The sequence below is a fragment of the Rattus rattus genome, chromosome 2 (genome assembly GCF_011064425.1).
Source record: "Rattus rattus isolate New Zealand chromosome 2, Rrattus_CSIRO_v1, whole genome shotgun sequence".
NCBI classification, from domain to species: domain Eukaryota; kingdom Metazoa; phylum Chordata; class Mammalia; order Rodentia; family Muridae; genus Rattus; species Rattus rattus.
This window is the reverse complement of record NC_046155.1, coordinates 20,883,019-20,902,792: the sequence shown is the minus strand read 5'-3', so window position 1 is coordinate 20,902,792 and position 19,774 is coordinate 20,883,019. Positions and strand designations below refer to the sequence as shown.

Below are 19,774 nucleotides of genomic sequence, written 5' to 3'. Positions count from 1 at the left end.
TCCATATATGTCTCCTGCAGTCTTCTTGGTCCTCTCAGTTTATATGTTCAATTTGCTAGTCTACTCTGAGTTAATCTATTGCAAACTAAGTAGGAACCAATTTTATTGACCATGCTAATTAACATAATCGGTCAATTTAGAAACTTTCCTACTATGATGGCTAAGGTGTTACCTGGAAGTCTTTGAAAGGACTGCTCTGGGACAGGTACCTACTGCAATACTGGTGTCCCCTTTAACAAGAACAGCTTGTTCCTAAGCTGGACAAGGTTGTTCTGATATGATGGTTGGCCATTTGGTTTAGTATTTTCTGCATTTTGTTATTATTTCTTCTTCTATATTTACTTTATTATAAAGTTAATTTAGATTTTTGTTGAAAATGTTAAATATACAAAATTATGTGTCATTCCCATTTGCTGATGACTTATTGGCCCTTTTCAATGTTTATAAGTCTTTCTTGTATATTTTTAAGAAACTATATGGGGTTTCTTGAAAAATAATCCATGAAAATGCTAACCAGGCCAATATATTTTTATTTAACATCAAAGCACATTTTCACTGATATAATAGTCCTCCAAAATGGTCAAAGTTATCAGGAACAATATATCATGGTACAAGTATATAGAATGTACCTAATATTGGCCACTTAAATGGTTTCATCATTCCTCATTAAATTATCAGCATTTCAGGTAAGATCGTTAAAATAAATTGTTACAAGTAGATTCACCGGGTTAAAGAAAGCGAGAGATCGAACACCCAAGTTGTCATGCTTGGCAGCAAGCGCCTTTACCCATTAAGCCATTTTACCAGCCCAGTGACTGGTTTCTAGCATGAGTCTTTGTATGTTGCGGGGGTTTACATGTTTCTCATTTTATGTATTCTAGTCATTATTCTGCTCCTGTCACTAAGGGAAGCAGTGGGCCTAGACATGTTGACGTGAAGCCACTTGTTTAGCTACGTTCAGTTTGACATGCTAACCTGCTGCGTGTGTGTTTTCTCTAGCCTTCATACACAGAATTCGACATCAGTGGCAACGTCCTCGCTCTGATCTTCAACCAAGGCATGATCTGGTATGTCAGCTGTTGGGCACTTAAGCATTTACAGAGAAGTGTCCAAGGACATTGTTGTAGAAGGAATTACAGTTAGGTGTCAAAGAACACCCTCATTCTATGAATTCCAGTTCTTTATTTTCTGAGGTACAGATAGATGGTGCGGATAGCTCAATTTTCCTCCACATTTTAAATCATCAGCTGGTTTGATAGAATTCTCCAGTAAAAAATTAGTATTCTATGATCGTTATGCTGAAGTGATTTGAAGATTCTCTTGTCACATCTTGTCACACCAGTGTCTAATAGGAAAACATCACTCATTAATAGCCACTCTGGTCATCTCCTATAAGGAATAAACTCAGTTGTACATTGCTTTGGAAAAACTGATAACAATTTCATGTCACTACTAAACATACTAAAAGCATATTTGATAACTATTAAAAAAATCTTATCAAGTCAAACAGCTTCTAGGAAGTTCAAGTTAAAAACAAGCTCTTCATTTTGTAATGTGTTGAACAGGGCCATTTGCACAAGGGAATTTCTATTTTGATATGAAAAGATTGTCATATCTTTTATTAAGTGGAAGCATTTTCACTATGAATTCTGACAGGTTATGATAAGTTGATAGAGTGAAAATCAGTTTTGAGCTTTTCAAAATTGAATCGCAGTGTGCAATTCATTTGAGGATGATGTGTTAGAATCTGTCTCTCCCCGCGGAGCGTCCCAGCCCACAGACAGTTACAGTGGAGTTACATTTTCTTCCTAGGGACATGTGCAGAAGGTAATATTTTGCTACCAGCTAAAAACATGCCAGGGTAGGTTTTGTTAGCATCCCTCCCCCTCCTCCTCCTCCCCCCCTCCTCCTCCTCTACTCCTCTTCACCGTCCTCCTCCTTCCCTTCTCCTCCTCCTCCTTTTTCTTTAAACTTCATATATTATTAAACGTCTACCACATCATTAGACTTTATGTATTCTGACAAAGCCTGGAGCCCTCTGAAAACATGAAAACCATTTTACTTCGGTAACTTAAATCCAACCCCCAATTCCCAACCCCCAACCTGCATACGGGACCTGTCAAATTTGTGCCTCCACAGCTGAACCAGTCCAAATAATATAAAAAAATGTTTATTTTTTTGGTTGCCAAGTCAGACATGGTTAGGAATGCGACTCCTCTCCCCCCGCCTTTCTACTTTTTGTAAATATGGCTCCAGCAGCCATGAAGGAATGGAAGAGACCCTTTATTGTTCATGTAGCGCGGAATGACACAGTTGTCATGACCAGTGTGCACTCATAGTCAGGAAAGGTAGGAAGCACCCCTATGGGTTTTGATCTTCTCCCTCCCAGAGGGGAAGCATCTACCATGGCAGGAAGTGAGCAGCAGAGCTACTAGAGTGACATAGACTCAGTCCTTCCTCCTGTGGCATCCACACAGCGCTACCAATGCGCTGCAGGAGTGGACTTACGATGAATATCTACTGTGTTCTTTCAGAGCTAACATAACAGATGACTTAGGAATCACTTTATTGTCAGAAAAGCCATTGTAATTGCCTCCTGGATTGATTTTGCTTGTAATTGTGCGACTACTCTGCTATTATTCATACTATAATACTGAGAAAATATAATTTGTTTTTACAGTGTGTTAATGGGAAGAAAACCGCATGCTTCAAATCTCCACACTAGCACTCTGTGTCCGTTCTTCTATACTGAGATGGATCTCTCATGGCGAATTTGATTAGGACTTTAGGGACAAGCGTATATGATTTTAGGAAAGTCTAGGTTTTAAATTACATAAAAATTTGAGAGTCAATTAGGCTGTGCAGAAATGAAACGGAACACTCCAGACCTTTACATTTCAGGAGGTGATTCATGGTTTGTGAATTAACCAAAGAAACGTACACTCCTGAGTCCCACTGGCAAACTATTATCCCATTATCTACCATGAGGTCAGCACTTTGCGTAGATAAGCTTTGGACAACTTCCAAGAGGTGGCTGATGGACTGGGGATGTGGTATGGTAGGAAAGTGTAGGAGGAAACATGTAAGAATAGTTGATTATTTGAGTTAATTTTACTGGGAAAGGTAATAACAATTGAAATGTAAATAAGAAATACCCAATTTAATAAAGATGGAGAAAAAAAGAATAGTTGATTATTTTTGCACAGGGTCCATACACGCTGTGATTCTGTTACTTCATAAACACAAGGAGCTAGTGCCCAAGTTGGCCATTTCCTATCAAAATAATCAAAACATGAAAGGGATTTTTATGTTCCATTTCATTGGCCTGTGACTAGAAACATTCAGTTATTGCTTTGAGTTGCTGAAGATTGTCCATTCCTTATGCAAATGCTATTAAAGTGCAAACATTTGCTATGGTTTAACTTAATGATCAATGAAACTTCTTTTGCACAGTTAGTTTAATATTAACTACCATACGTTTCAGTAATATGCTGAAATGTGAGGAGCACATAATATTTTTAAAACAACAGAATGTAGAGGAGACAGTTGGCATTAAATGGTGTCGTGAAAGAGAAGGGTTTTGGATGCATTGGGTACCTTCCATCTCGTCCTGTCATTTCTCCCATCATTTCCCTCCCAGCTTTTCAGGTTTGAGTAATTTTCCCAATATATGTGTGGCTTCGTAGCTATAAGGCGAGCCAAATAGAAAACACTTACCTTTGCTTTGCTTTCTGTCATCTAAGAAGAAAGCCATTTTATGAAGTTAAGACAGTATAATGATTTTTAACTGACAGATGACAGCATTAGGTCTGGGTAAGGAACTTAGTGTGGTGAACTGATTCTAAGTCAGAAACCAAGACGAGATGAAAATTATTATGCCAGGACTTTTTCTCTAGGTTACAGCTCTCAAGTCATAGGCTCAGTATTTCTGTGTTTGTTTTGAAATTATTGTGTACCTATTATATCCGTCAGGCCTCTCTGAGGAACAGGACTAATGGAATGAAATAAATGTATATATGATTATTTTAGAATGGCTCACAGGCTGTGTCTGGTTGTCTCTTGACAGAAAGGTCAAAAATCAAGTGACAATTCAGCCTATGAGACTGGATTTCTCAGCAGCTGTAGTCTGATACTGCAGTCTCAGGGAGATCCTATAAGGGTCTGAATTTTCAGTTAGTGTTAGAACTTCAAAGAAGTAAGTTCTAATCTCAGAGAAGGGATGGCTCAGGATAGATGAGCTAGCCGGTGAGATTAGGGGCTAACAGACAGAAAGCACAAGCCTCCTTCTTCCACGTCCTTCTATGTGGGCTGCCATCAGGAAGTGTGGCTCAGATTTAAGGTACGTTTTCTGATCTCAAATGAAGCAGATTCAGGCTGGGTCTCCAAACACAACCAATCAAACCAACAAAAAGCATTCACCGGTGTAAGTTGCTTGGGTTCTAGTTACTTCCAAATGAAGTCAAGTTGATGACCAAAATTAGTCATCACCAGTCCACAAATCTACCTCTTGTCAACTTGACGCACAATCTCTTTCTATCATGTTTAATTCCCAAATGAAAATGGTAATCAAGTCATAATTATGCTTAACATAACTATTTCACATTCAACCACAAATGTATTATAGAGTAAGTGGTCCTATCCCTTGAGGGATGTTCTTTTAGTATTATAGATTACTGTGTACAGTATTTGTGTACATGTGAATAGACACACACACACACACACACACACACACACACTCACACAGACACACAGAGTGAGGAAGAGAGAGCAGGAGGAGAGAGAGAGGGAGAGGGAGAGAATTTTAGGAAAATCTAGTTTTTTAAATTTTATGTGAAATTTTGTCTTGGACTCAATTAGGTTGTGCATAAATGAAACAGAAACCCCCACATCTTCACAATTTAAAGGAAATATCCGATGCAGGCTGAGGGAGAGCTCTGAATCCATGCTTTATCCTTATTTTAGAGATGTTTACTCGTGCAATAGCCTCTACCTGCCACATTGCTCTCAGGGTAGCTGAAAGAAAAGAACACAAAATCACATAGGACTGGTAAAGTTTTTACCCAGAGCTGAGGTATCATATGTGACATCATAATTTATTGGTTCAAATAAGTCATGTATGCAACAAGATGGGTCTGATCAGGCCCGGGTACCAAGCTTTGCAATTCTAATTAACTGGTACACTTGGTAGCTTTTTTATTTCCAACTTTCCTCTTGCTAGTTACTGGTAAAGGTACACTGTGCTGTTTTAAAATATATCCTCTCATTAAAACATAAGTTCTTACAGAGTTTGCTGTCAGTTCACTATGGCATCATTCAGATTTGTTGCTTGGCATCCTATAAACAAGATAATTGAAATTGTGGCAAGATTTCATATTTCAAAGGATTAACTTTAGGATGTTTCAAGTGCAATTAAAGCAGAAGACAATTTCTGTTTCCAATTTAAAAAATGTCTCCTTAGTCTCCTAAGCCTTCCTTGATTAGTTCCTTAGGTTTTTCTTCTAATTGTGATTAAAATACCCTGACAAAAGCAATTTACAGGCTATCATATCAAGGGTGTCAAGGTAGCAGGAACTTGAAAGAGCTAGTCATACTCCATCTGTAACAAAAAGCAAAGAACAATGAATGAATGCATAAATATATGTGCTCAGCTTGCTTTCTTCACTTATATAGTTCATGATCCCTTGACTAGGGAATGGTGCCACCTACAGTGAGCTGGTCTTACAACTTAATTAATATAATCAGAAAATTCTCCACACACATGCCCATAAGTCATCCTGATCTAAACAATCCCTCATTGAGACTTCTTTTCCAGCCAATACTAGTTTGTGTCAAGTTGACAGTTAAAACTAACCACTGAAACAGCTACTATGTGTACTCAGGAAGTAGGAACTTTTAACACTGAAATTCTGAAGGCATTATTATAGTTGGGACAGCTTAAAATAGGTCTTCACTCTATTTATGAAATCAGCACTGATTTCATTTTTGTATTTAACTGCTAGATTGAGACCCAGATTACAGTATAAATAAACTTTCTCATTAAACAAAACTGAAATTAATTTTTACTGAAATGACTAAGACATCTAGTAAACAATGACATAAACTAAGCAGCGTTAGTTCAAAATAGTATTTTATAGAACATTTAGAAAGTCAGTTACAGAAAACAGTTTTCTAGATTAATAAAAACTAAATTTAAAGGGATGTCAATGAATGCAGCATGCTAGACATCAATATTTTTCTCAGGGGTTGGGGATTTGGCTCAGTGGTAGAGCGCTTGCCTAGGAAGCACAAGGCCCTGGGTTCGGTCCCCAGCTCCGAAAAAAAAAGAACAAAAAAAAAATATTTTTCTCATCAACTCTCAAGCCCCGTTGTTACATGAAGATAAAAATGCCATTAGAATATATTGGTTTTGCTTTCCTGTTTCACTAAGGAAGAATTATCCTTGGAAAATGTGACTAACCCAATTGTACAGTTTATTTGAACAGAATGAGAGCCTTGAAAACTTGTATTTGGAAACAATTAGTCAATGATAGGAGTATCTGAGGGAATTAAGTTTACTTTAAGGGCAGAAGAAATACAGAAGAATTGTAACATTTGTTATAATTCATGATGTTCATATTTGCTAATGAAACATTTGCTTTATGAAAATTTCTATAGCTATACAAATAGGGAGAATAGTAAAACATATTTAGTAAGTGGGAGTAGGCTACTCGGGACTATTTATAGACACAGTCTCCATGTGTATTTGGCAACATGGTTTCTGATTTGGGTAAGAAGAGCAATGTAAAATGAGCAGGTATGTACATCTTAGTTATAGAGTAATGAGTTGGAACTGAGCAGTGTTCTGATTCCTTCCTAGGATGGGCTCCTTCTTTGCTCCTAGCCTCCCAGGCATCAACATCCTACGACTCCACACATCCATGTATTTCCAGTGTTGGGCTGTGATGTGCTGCAATGTTCCCGAGGCCAGGGTCTTCAAGGCTTCCAGATCCAACAACTTCTACCTTGGGATGCTGCTCCTCATCCTCTTCCTGTCCACCATGCCCGTTCTGTACATGATTGTCTCCCTCCCGCCATCTTTTGATTGCGGGCCTTTCAGGTCTCTAGTATTTCAGATTTGACTTGGGCATAGTGTTCGTTCAGGGGTTGAAATAGAATGTCTACTCTCTGTATAGGCTTTTAAAAAATGACATTTTTTAATTGGTAGAAGTGTGATTCTTTGATAGTCATGTCATCATGTGACACGGAGTATCTTAGACAACTTCCATCTAATGTGTCAATTGAGAATCAAAAAGGGAAAATATTTATGCTGCTATAGATTTTGTAAGGATAACATATAGATGTTGGATCTAGCTCTTTCTACATTGGAACAGCCAGGAGCAAGGCTTGACTATATTAGTCTAGCCATGAATATTTTCTTGATACTAGTACATCATCCCATTCACATAAAAATTAACTATCGTTAGATTTCATCTGAACCTTGAAAAAAAATCCCACCCATTAGAAATAGGTGGGGGGGGGTCATTAAAATAATGATGCACGTTAAAAAAGAGTTACATACATTGTGATCCAAAAAGCTTCCAGCAACTGAAAACTTGTACGCTCCTTAGTTCCTAATCCGTATGCTACAAGTGTCACTCAAGCAATTAAGATTCAGGCAAGTACTTTGAAGTTAAAGCTCTCTGACACACATCAAAAAGCAGCATTTCTGGGATCTTGAGGATGAGGTTTCATGCCCTAAAAGCTAGTCATAAACCTACTGTGGGTCCCCCAGTTATCTCCATATGCTGCTATTTGTCTGCATGCATCTGACGTGAAGAGAAGGCGAAGGCTGGAAACCTTGAGAATGTCGGACCCAATGCTCTGGTCAAGTAGAATTTTCCCTTTGTGCTATCAAGACTAAGTACAAAAGGGCCATATCTTCATACTAATAATTGCCTCAGTTATTGCTTTACTGGGAAAGAAAGAAGATGCTAAATCAGAACTACATCAGAGAATAGTTCAGAACGAGGGGGAGTCCATCAGATTTGGGGACGCTGACGCTGATAAGCGTTGCTCTTTGTACACTTGCGTGTGCATGTGCATAGCTGTTGGCAAGTAGGCTGAAATAAATCATGCAGACAGTGACATCTGGAGACGAAACAAGGGATTGCAGTCTTGAAGCCAAGATCTTAATCTAAGAGCAAGATGCAAAACAGAAGCCCTTGAAAGTCTTTGATCAAGTGACGCTCACCCCTATGATTGTATTTTCCTTAGCTGCATTCCCACTGGCTTCCTGGCTTCCTCAGCAACACCAACATACACTGACTTTTACTAGGACACAAAAGATTATAACAGGAGCCTAGTGTGTGACTTTTAACCATACGTTTCTGATTGGCAAATTCAGGCGCAATGACTGTATTAATATCATATTTTGAAATCAGGGAGTTCTGCATGTTTGCAATGGAGCATCAGAAAGGGATATACCAGTTCCAATTAGTTTTTCTGCCAGCTTCTTTGGGAGTAAAGCAATGTTTAACTCACCCCATCCCCACCCTACTCCAAAGATCAGAAAGCTATTCCATTCTAGAGTGAGACCAGGAAAACACATTTCCTGTGGTTTGTCACTCTTAGAAACTGGGAGAGGAGGCATGGCCTTCCTACTGAGGGAAAGTTCCTGGACCACATCTGGTTTAGTTGGGCAGCAAACTAGCAACAATGAATTTAAAGGAGGTTAATATGAAACTAGAATTTTGTGCTCAGGTTTGACCTGTCCAGTTGCTCTCAAGTCACTGGTGTGTCTTCAGCTAAGATGTCTATACCCTACTCGCCTATCCAGTGAAGCAATCTTCTAGTGCCTTCTGACAAGTTTTTCTAGAAAATTGTTTCAAAAGTTATTACATAGATTTAATTGAACCGGCTGGGTAACTTAAAAATGAACTCTTCGATAACAACATGAAGAAAATATTTCTAATTGTTCAGTCATGCTTCCTCCAGTCTACTGCCTTCCTCACGGTAGTTTCTGTTGCCCTGCCCTTCTCCTTATGTTGCAGCCATTTTATACTTTTCTTCCTGTCAAACAATCATCCTATATAATATAAAATGTCTGCAAACATGTAACCCTTAAATACTGTTCCTGCTCTCAAGGGCCTAAAACAACGGCACAGTGGATCTATGCAGAGGTCATCAATCATTGATCATAGAGTAGATCCAAGCATACATAGAGCTTTAACCATGAGCACAGTGCCTGAAGTGACTGCCACCATTAGTCACTTACAGTGAGACATCATGTGTCAGATTTTATCTGTCCTTTGTGAAAGAAAATACTATGTTCTGATAACTACTTGTGTTCACACTATGTTTGTTGAAAGACAGTATTCGTCTAATTGGTAGTTGGGGAAAAAAATCTCCATGTGATTTGGGGATTGTGGGGTATATCAATTTTGCCTAAATTAAAAGGTTATAAAGCCAAAAGTAAATATATAAAATATTGTATTAACTTTTAAACTAAAATTACATCTACTTCACCTTTCTGTGTGTTATAATGTTTTATAGCAGGATTGAGATATATATTCAAAGGGAATAACTTGGCACAATGAATAGTTCATCAATTCTATATATTCTACTGTGAATTAAAAATATTCTGCACTCAATTTTCTAGTTTATAGGAGCTGATTTTCCTGTAACCTAAACCCATAGCTGGTTTTTACTGGGAGCTGTCCAGCAATAGAGACCTGAGTGGGAATCTATGTAGATCTCTGATACATGAGTTTTAATGGGCAATGAGTAGAAACCATTGTGTAAAATGAGATGTTAGAGTATTTGTACATTTTATCCCACCAGCCTATTTCTTGTGTTCATTTCCAAAGCCAATTAAAATTGGGAGTTCCATAATAGCTTCCTCCCAGAGCAGCTGGCGTGGGACTGATTTATTTGCCATACACAAAATACCACTCAATCAAATTTTAGAGGTAGAATATTAAAAAAATCTTCCGAAGCTGTGAATGATTTTCCTAAGTGCTTTGCCTATGCGTGTGCATTGGGATGATCTTGTTCATATCACATTCCTTGGTTAATAAGACGTGGTCTGAGTATTAGGTGTGCTGTTGAATATCAGATTCTTAACCTTAAAGAGAACCTATGTATGCAATGTTGGAGAAATTTTGGGTTATCGTACTGTAACCGTGTTTTTTACCTTTGTTTTTAAATTTAATCCCTTACTACCACCACAGTGGTAAAAACAGGATGTTTGAAGTCATTGGTGAGACCCTGGAACACGATTTCCCAAGCTGGATGGCGAAGATCCTGAGGCAGCTTTCTAACCCCGGCCTTGTCATCGCTGTCATTCTGGTGATGGTGTATGTGCTTGTTCTCAGGCTACATTTGAGTCCCCTCTTCTCCCAAAAGTATTGTGCTGAAACCTAACCAAATTCCTTGCTGACTGCATGAGGGAGTGGGTGCTAAACTACTCAAGCCGTCTTCTGTTCCTGCTGCAGGCAGTTCACGGCCATCTGCATGCGCATCTCCCTAGGATTATAAGATTTGTTCCCAAGTAACCAAAATAATTATCAGTAAACAGCCAAAGCAAGGGAAACATGAATGCTAAATGCTAAATCTAATCAGCGTGTTGAGCTTCCCTTCACAGCCCAGCCCCCACCTCTTAGTCCATAAAGCAGATGGTGGTGAATGCAGAAATGATGATCCTCTATGTTAATATTCCCCTTGGGGACCCTCTAGGCTATATTTTAGGGTTAGAGGCCTAAGGAGCATTAGAAATTACTCCATTCTTTTTTTTTTTTTAAGAGGACTGTCAATTACTGTGCATTCATAGATAGCATCAAAGGACCAGAGAAGCTCCCAGTTTCTCTAGTCTACCCATGCAAAGTCAGAGTGATTTAAAGAAAGAAATTTAGCAGAAGAATTCTGTTTCTAATTTTCTTCCACTGGCTTCGGATTTTGGGCCCCAGCAGTACGAAATGTACTTGCTCTGGAAGAACCAATTCAGACATGCCATTTCACCTGCCAGCCTCTCTTGATGACAAAGTCTGGGATCGCCACTATTGTAGGTCAAGGGCAGCAAGCTTGAAGCCACCTCCAAGGAGTCTGTGTCTACAATGCTGGAACGCCAGCTAGATGGAAATGAACAAGCTTGATGATAGCCCAGCTATTGTGACCCTTCCTGTTGGTCATTGTCATGGTTATAGTCACAGAAAGTGGTGAGAGCGAGGCCCATCGTTGTTGCTATAAATTAACAAAGTGGCTTAAAGGCCCAGCATGCTCGTTCTTAAGTGAGACACATATGAGGGTGGTAAAGTGGGACATTTTAATAAATCCAGTGTCCACAACTTTATACCCTCACACTTTCCCGACGGGAGAGATAATAACTCAGGGCTAATTAAACGGTGACAAAGATGACTGCTGCATGCCATAGAACCTTATTAGGAACCTGAGACTCTGCATCTGAGTTATACATGTTAGAAGCATCAATCACCAGGTGGCTCTTGAATTGATTTCTTCTCCATAATTTCTTAAGTGTGTGGCTTCTGAGAGCATGGTACTAAGGATCCTGTGGCCTTTAGTTCCCAACTCTTTTTAGCAGTATAGATGAAATCTTGTCTGACACACAACATACAGACAGACACACAAGGAAAAGTCAGCTTTTGCTACTTTGCTTGTAATTTATCGGGAGACTTGATTTTAAACAAAACAACACGATTAGAACTCCACTCTCTAAAGCTGCCCCAACCTCTCCAGGAATTTACACTGCTGCTTCAGGTGTCCTGCAGTGGCTAATTTTTACCAGGGTAACCTTAAGAAGTAGCTGTACTAGTTACATTGTTATTAGCACATGGATGCTCTGTTTCCAAAGGAAGAGGTTGATGAGTGGAATGGACTCCTTTCTCCCTCTGGCTTCAGTTCTTTCTGTTCATTTGGACCCACAAAGTTTGGAATCAACGGGACTATCAGGACTATGAGAAGGATGAAAAGTCACTTGTTGGGAATAGTCTGGAGCTGTTAAGAAACTGTTGTCACAAAAACATAGCACTGTGGGCTACACAGCTGTTGGGCCTCATCTGTAGCGCTCTGGGACATTTATAGCCCAATGGCAAAAAGTTGGCTTATCTGGCAGGCTCAGGGCATACTTTTAAATATACAGGACAAAATAGTCTAGTCCAAGTGAAAGAAACTATCATGCCATATAAAAAGCGTTCTTGTTTCAAGAACTAAAGCAGTACAGGCTACTGAATCTGATGTGTGATCCATAATTGCATTGCCCTTGATACAGAGGAAAGGCAGCAGCATGAAAGGGTTAAAAAGGTGTCCTTGAAAGGACCGAATTTTCCTCTAAGTTGCTGAATTAAAATCCAAATTGCAGTTTATTACTGATTTTTTTCCAAGTCCCATGGTCTCCTGTTCTCCTTTAAGAGGCCCCTACAATTGGATTGGGTTTTTATTACCGTTAATTAGAGAACGTTACAAGCATTTTGAATTTCCCAGTAGATTGTATTAAATCCACTTGGATGGTTTTCAATGTTCACATAACATTTAAGTTTGTTTTCTCTGGTGCTGTCAGTCAATGTGAGCTAAAGAAGTATATATGAGGCACACTCATTTAAGATGTACAGGGAATCACAGAACTTCAGTATGATTTCTGAAAGAGAGACTTATCTTCACCTATATCCAGAAACCTTCCCAAGAGAATTCATAGTCCACACACACACACACACACACACACACACAACTTTATGCCAGCCGCTGCCCCAGATGTTTTCATGTATGTAATTTCAGGCAGGCTCTAGCTAACCACATAAGAAATAAACCCAACTAAACCGCGTCAATCATTATGCTGCTTGCACCAGATGGCTCATAAAGGATAGTCTCTGGCATGTGGGTGGGCAGCGAAAATGTGTTCAATCTCCAGTTATTTGCAGGGAGTCCGGCCCAGCCATCTTTCTTTTTTATGGCAGTGCCCTTTGCTACTTTATTTTGCCCTAAGAGAAGATGAGGATATTTGTTTTGCCAGAATTGTTGAGCTGGAATTTGCTTTTTCTAGAACTGTAAATGTCATTTAAAATCCAAAATTATTCATCAGTGAAACAGTTTCTTTGTGAGGGAGGGAGAGAGAAATGCAAAGAGTGTGTTTTATGGGAGAAAAAAAAAACATGTTAAGGAAGTTATGCCCTTGAGGATTGTTTCCTTAGTTGTAAAGGCAGAAGGCCAAACCTGGGAGTTCAAGGCATTCGACACATTGCCTGGACGTCAGCAGACTTGCCATTTTTATTGTTACTGTTGTCATCGTTCAGAAGGAAGATGTAATTAGAATTTAAATTGATGATAACACACTTCCAAGAGGCTAATGATGGCCGTTATGGATGGTAGATGTCATACTAGGTGACAGATCAAAAACCTTTGGAATGACTTTCTGACTTCATTTTATTCATTGTATAATTTCAACTATACTTTATATCAATGATATTGAGGGATTGAACTGCTGGCTTTATTTATCTTATACAACTGCCACTATATTCCCAAGTCTCACTAAGTTTCCCAACCCGGCCTTGAACTTGCAATGTAGCCTAGCCAGTGAACAGGAAGTCCTCTTGCTTCAGCCTCTCTCCTAAGTAACTGGGCATATTGAGATCTGGGTTCTAGGTAGACCTCTTTACGTCTCTGGACCTTAGTACTTACTTGCAGAATATCACCTTTTGAGTAGAAAGTACCTATGTCCATTTTCAGTCTGTCCTTGGTGAATATAATCTTAAGGAGAATCGTGGGAAACTGAGAAATGATGTAAATTTTATTTTATCCTTTTTTATTTTTAAATTTAGTCTGACCATCTACTATCTCAATGCTACTGCCAAGGGACAGAAAGCAGCGAACCTGGATCTCAAAAAGAAGATGAAACAGGTATAATTGATTTCAATATTATTGTAACATACTTGCCAATGTCCAGTAGAAGAAATCTGAAAGTACTCTTCTCTTCTTTTTATTGTGTAGCAAGCTTTGGAGAACAAAATGCGAAACAAGAAGATGGCGGCTGCTCGAGCAGGTGGAGACGTGGTTTTGTTTGGCTGTTTTGTGTTCCTAACAGTATACTCTTGCTCTCCCCATGAGGAATTGGTGGTTAGGCATCATTGCCCTCAGAAGGTCACCCCATACTTCCCACCATCCACTGTCTCAGATCTTCCCAAGCATCTATCTGAGACCTTGGGTTCTCAATACTCTCCATGGGAGTGGGTAGATGGGGTGGAAAATTTTAGTAAGGTAAAGGAAAGGTGTTCTTATCAACTGACAGAAAACTATGAATACTTTCCCCTCGTCGTGTATAAATAGCAAGTGTGTTAGGGTTCATCCTGACTCGTTTTATATGTGGGAAAATTGAGAGACTACCAAAGTAATCCTCTTCTGAAGTCATTGTCATTGCTGTCGGAAGTCTGTTCTACCCTGATATCTTTCACTTTTATTATGTTCTTAGCACTGAGGATTAAAACCATGGTCAACCCAGTGCTGTATTACAAAGCTTTATCCTCTGCCTTCTTTTTATTTGATTATTTTGGCCATTGTGTTTCCCAGGCTAACCTTGTAGGCAGTCGTAGGCAGTCGGTCACCAGGGCTTTCCTTAAACCTGCAATCTTCTGGTCTTGACCTCCAAAAACAAACAAACAAACAAACAAACAAACAAGAATTACCCCTGTATGTTAATACACTGCTTTTAAAACTTCTTCAGTTTTAAAATACAGTTGACCTTCCAACCGCTGAACGTCTGCATCTATAGATGTACCCAGCTATGTGCTGTAAATAGGAAGGAAAAAGAAAGTGCAAATCTACTGGGCATACAGGCATTTTTATTTACTGGCACTCTTCCACAATACTGTAACTAGGATTTGTGTGTCAATAGGGGTGACACTACACTTAATCCTCTGCAGATATAAGAGTGAAAAATTAAGCAAGTAAAGGCCACCGATATTGGCAAACGCCAGTCATGGATCTGCTACTTCCGCCATCACAGTGAGAGCACAAAGATACCTCAGTGAAAATCTTTCCCGTGTTCTTCATTCAGAACCTTAAAATTATTTCTTAATAGAACTTTAACCGCATGTAAGTAATTTTGAAAATATTCGGCTTAAATCAATTTAATTTTTAAACAGAGACATTTATTAAACCACATGAACGAGGCTCTTTATGGCTTTAGAACTGGGTTTTCTTGTTGTTGTTTTTGCTAAACTGAAAGTTCTGTTCTTGAACTGAAATTCGATATATCCTTCCTTAAAACAAAAACTAGGTTTTTTGTTTTGTTTTGTTTTTGTATTTGTTATTGGTGTTGTTGTTGATGTTGAATTTTAATGAAATTTCGAGTTGCTCAGTATATTTTCTTTTGTCTTCCATTGCATATTTTATTTACTTATATTTTAAATGTTTTCTCCTTTCCTGGGTTTCTCCTCTGGAAACCCCCCATCTCATTCTCTGTCTCCCTGCTTCTTTGAGCATGCTTTCCTCTCCCACCCACCCATTCTATCTCCCCATCCTGGCATTCCCCACACTGGGGCATCTAGTCTTCCCAAGACTAAGAGCCTCTGACAAGGCCATACTCTGCTACATGTGCGATTGGAGCCATGAGTCTGTCCATGTGTACTCTTATGTTGGCGGTTTTGTCTCTAGGAGCTCTTGGGGGTCTGGTTGGTTGATAGTGTTCTTCCTTTGGAGTGCAACTCCCTTCAGCTCCTTCAGTCCTTTCTCTAACTCCTCTAGAGACTGCCCCACCTGGGGATCCATCCTACATACAGACACCAAACCCAGACACTATTGTGGATGCCAAGAAGTGCTTGCTGGCAGGAGTCTGATATAGCTGTCTCCTGAGAGGCTCTGCCAGAGTCTGACAAATACAGAGGCGGATGCTCGCAGCCAACCATCGAGATGTTTTCTTAAACTCTGATGTCTTACACTATGCAGCCTAAGTGGCCTTGAAATTGCTATTTTGCTTCATCCTCCTAAGTAGCTAGGATCATGTCTGAATCCTGAGCCCCATTGGCACTTTAGATCCTGCACTCAGAATGCGCTCAACAAGAAGCCCAGTTCCATATGAACCAATCAAGAACGGGTTGCTTCCACTGTGGCTGACCGGTACCAGGGTAGCATTTGGTGCACTTCCAACCAAGTCCTCGCCCACAGACTGTAACTCCCAAGAGAACAGAGCTGTGATTTTGAATAGCATCATGGGAACAAGGGGATTTCTTTCTTCGAAATTCTGCGGGATATTCTCATTTTAGACAGAGACCACTTGGGCCATACTATTTTCCTCTAAACCACTCACTGGATCTGGGCAAGAGTAGAGTGAGTAGATGCAACCCGTGAGGATCTGTCGCGAAGGGTAGGCTTGTTCAGCTTCCCCAGTGTGCACGGGATGCACTGAAGAGAGCTCAGGAGTATAAGGAAAGGGGAAAGGTGCCAGATGGTCCCAAAGTGTACGGCTCAAGACATTGCTTTCCCGTCTCCTTTAAGCTCAGCATTTTAAAAATAAATCTTTTCTCCAAGCACGCAGAAATGTAGCATCACTCACGAGGCGCTGACAGAGATGACAATGATGTATGTTTCATGCACTCGTCTTCCTAACGAAAGCTACTCAGGAGCACTGCAGTAAAAATGCTCATTATTGTGAACCCCTTTACAACAGCAGCCCCTCATCCCTGTTCTAGATGGTCGCTCCCCATTCTCAGCCTCCCAAACCAAGTAAGCAAGACGCAGTTCTTAGCTCTCTTACTTGGTTCTTGATGTAGTCATCTCCAAATTACATTTCTTTTTGTTGTTTCTTGACTGCTTCTTTTTATCATCAATTAATCATTGATTACAGTGGAAAGAAGGATTTGGCTCTTTCCTATCTACTCTCTAAGCACTCTGCCTGGATGGATTAATTTGGGTTGAGATGTGATTTTTTTTTTACATACTAATTTTTTTTGAGATATTTTTTTCTATCTTTCACCAACCTAATATCTAAATTTCTGCCACTCCTCCAATCACGTGATTGCATATTCCATCTCTGTTGTTTGTAGTCTTATCAGTGGGCCATGCACTCTGCAAACTCAGGTTCTTTAAGTACTTGGAATCACTTGTTCAATTCTGGAATTACTCCTTAGTGACTTTTTTCCATCCATTTTTCTACTTGTGGGATTCCTAATATATGACATCTTGGACCAGCTTTTTGAATTCTTATTTTATTATATTTTTTGTGCATTTTCTTGTTTGCTTTTGTTTTTGTTTTGTTTTGCTTTAACGATTACTGTTTCCTTAGATTTAATTTTCCAATTTTCTTTTGGTATTTTCATTTCAGCTATTATAATTTGACTTTTGCCAAACCATCTTGGTATCTAAATGGCATCCTGCTCTTCTCGAAGGCAACGGTGTCTTGTCTTTTCTTTGTGAAAATGTTAATTTCTCTTTTTGAAGTTTCATTATTTCCATAGTCTCTTTTCTCCAAGCTGCTTTGTCTTCCTCCTACATTTGTTAGGATCACAATCTGTCCTCAGCTTATCTGTGGCTCTGGGCATTCTAAATACAAGGCAAGTTTTTAAGTCTGAGTATATGAGAGGGCTGTGGGGACAGACCTTCAGGAACCCCATGTCAGTATGTTTAAGGTTTTCTTCCCAGGCACATGAGATGTCCTAGAAAAGTCAGGGTCAATCTCAGCCTACAGAACATGTTTGCCTAACAAATTGGTGGGGACAAGGACATGGGTCTCAACTTTCAGCTTATAAATCATTCATATAAGCTTCATGCCTTTACTCTGGTGTTCTCTGTAATTTTCTAGATATTGAACATCTTTTTATTTATTTATTTTTTAACCTTTTACCAGAAAAAAAAAAGCCCATCAGTCTTCTGTCAGTACAGAAAGTTAGTTACCCACTGGTGCCAAGGAGGGAATTGATCTGAGGCTCTGATGGCCTTTTTGTTTTGTTTTGTTTTGTTTTGTTTGTTTTCTGAGATAAAGTCTCATTATGTGGCTCAGACTTCCCATGTATCTTAAGATCTTGAGTCTTGAACTCATGATCCTCTGGCTTCATCCTCTAAAGTCCTAGGCTTACTGCCATGTACCATGTTTTCCTGCTGAACCTTCTAACTGCCTTAGATAGCTAAAACCCTATCCCTATCTTGGCTCTTCATTTCTAGAAGAATCTGTTCTGCCAATTCTTGTATCTTTGGAGATTTTCCTGTGTAAATTCTGTTGCTTCTCACATTTTTTTTCCTCCGTTAGGATTTCTGTTTGGTCAAACTGACGAGTTTCTTATTTACCTGTTGGCCTTCCTGTTTCCAAAATCACTGATGCTTCGGATCTCTCCGTCATAGCAGGCATTCCTATTCCCTCCCAAAGGTTTTGTTTGTTCAATCCAGTGCACTTACCTTCATAGTCTAGGCCAATATTGTCTTCTATGTCAAGAGAGCAGTGAGTTTATTTTTCTTCATAATGATTCTGCTTAACCCACACAATTCCTTGGAGAGTGTTTACCTATTGGGGTGCAGTGTGTCTTAGGGGATTGATGAGTATTGCTTAGGTTTTTACAAGACATGAGGGGTTAGAAGCGTCCTGATAGCTTCTACAGAACTTAATATTACCAGCTAGTGTTTTAAATTGTGAGTGGAAAGTATTGATTTCTATGATACAAATTCTCGTTAAGATTTATTATTATCTGTATTGATTAAAATAATGGTATAATGTATAATATGATAATTATCCAGTTCCCATAATGTTTACAGTTACTCAGAAAATGCCTGAGTTCCTAATGGCAAAAGGGAACACATATCTGAAAATGATGGTCTTCTATATTAATTGCATAAGCAGAATTACCAAATAAGCTTTGTCTAGAGTTTTCGAGAACTTTGTAAAATGGCATAGAGATAGTTTAACTACAAAATTCCAAATATTGTTGTAAAGTGGGACAAATTGGGAAGATAACAGATGTCGAAGCACTTCATTTAGAACCATTGTATGACCCGAAAGTGAAGTTTTCATTTGCCCTTCTTCATCTCCCTTTCTCTCTCTCTTGTTTTAAACAGCTGCAGCTGCTGGTGGCCAGTAACTTTATCAAATGTCCTGGGGGTGCCCAGAAGTACTCTTCACGTCCATCTTTGTGTGCTGAGCTAGGGTCAATGGACGAGTACCAGGGAACCGCTGCTCCATGTTCTACCAGCGATGCGTCAGCAAGGCCATGGCCATTCTATCAAGGAATCATCAGCCCTTTTTGAGTGAGAAGAGTCTCACCGTGTTATGTATTTCTCCAGATTCTAACACTTTCTCACTTCCCTGACATGTTCTCAAACAAATGGAGTTTAAATGTGGGTGACACGTAGTGATATGAATTACTGGGTCTAATTGACAGAATATTTTTAAAAAGTCAACATTTCTTCATATAGACTTTTTCTTACACACTGGTTTAATTTCTTAAATTGGGACGAGGGCTATCACAACATCTTTCCCCCTCTAAATTTGGAACTATCTGCGTGCAGCATTTGTTGTGGTCGTTCACTACTGTTTCATGTGCACTGTTTCTCTTCTTAATTCATCAGGATGATAAAGTTGACTTTGTTCTCACATACATAAAAGTCACATTCACAAAATACGAATTTTAAGAGAATCACCTCACTTTTAAAATATAACATTCTCACTCACATCTTTTTTTTTTCTGTCTTCCTACCCAATGAGCCCAGTGAGCCCAACTCATATATTTGCACCTGGATTCAGTATGAAAAGAAGGAGGCTTTTCAGGAGAAATCCCACATATGATTTGAGAGTCTCTGCAGTGCCCAC

The 19,774-nt window shown here is 39.2% G+C and overlaps 1 protein-coding gene across 1 annotated transcript in view; it reads left to right on the top strand.

Moving 5' to 3' along the window:
- Tmc1 (transmembrane channel like 1) overlaps positions 1–19,553 on the top strand; it is a 162,922-nt gene extending 143,369 nt beyond the window's left edge. Inside the window, exons 15-20 of the mRNA XM_032891708.1 lie at positions 1,000–1,067; positions 6,857–7,096; positions 10,209–10,334; positions 13,806–13,884; positions 13,975–14,026; positions 19,024–19,553. Of these exons, the coding sequence (XP_032747599.1) occupies positions 1,000–1,067; positions 6,857–7,096; positions 10,209–10,334; positions 13,806–13,884; positions 13,975–14,026; positions 19,024–19,046 (588 nt within the window). The 3' untranslated portion in view covers positions 19,047–19,553. The remainder of the gene's footprint in view (positions 1–999; positions 1,068–6,856; positions 7,097–10,208; positions 10,335–13,805; positions 13,885–13,974; positions 14,027–19,023) is intronic.
- The last annotated feature ends 221 nt before the right edge of the window (positions 19,554–19,774 follow it).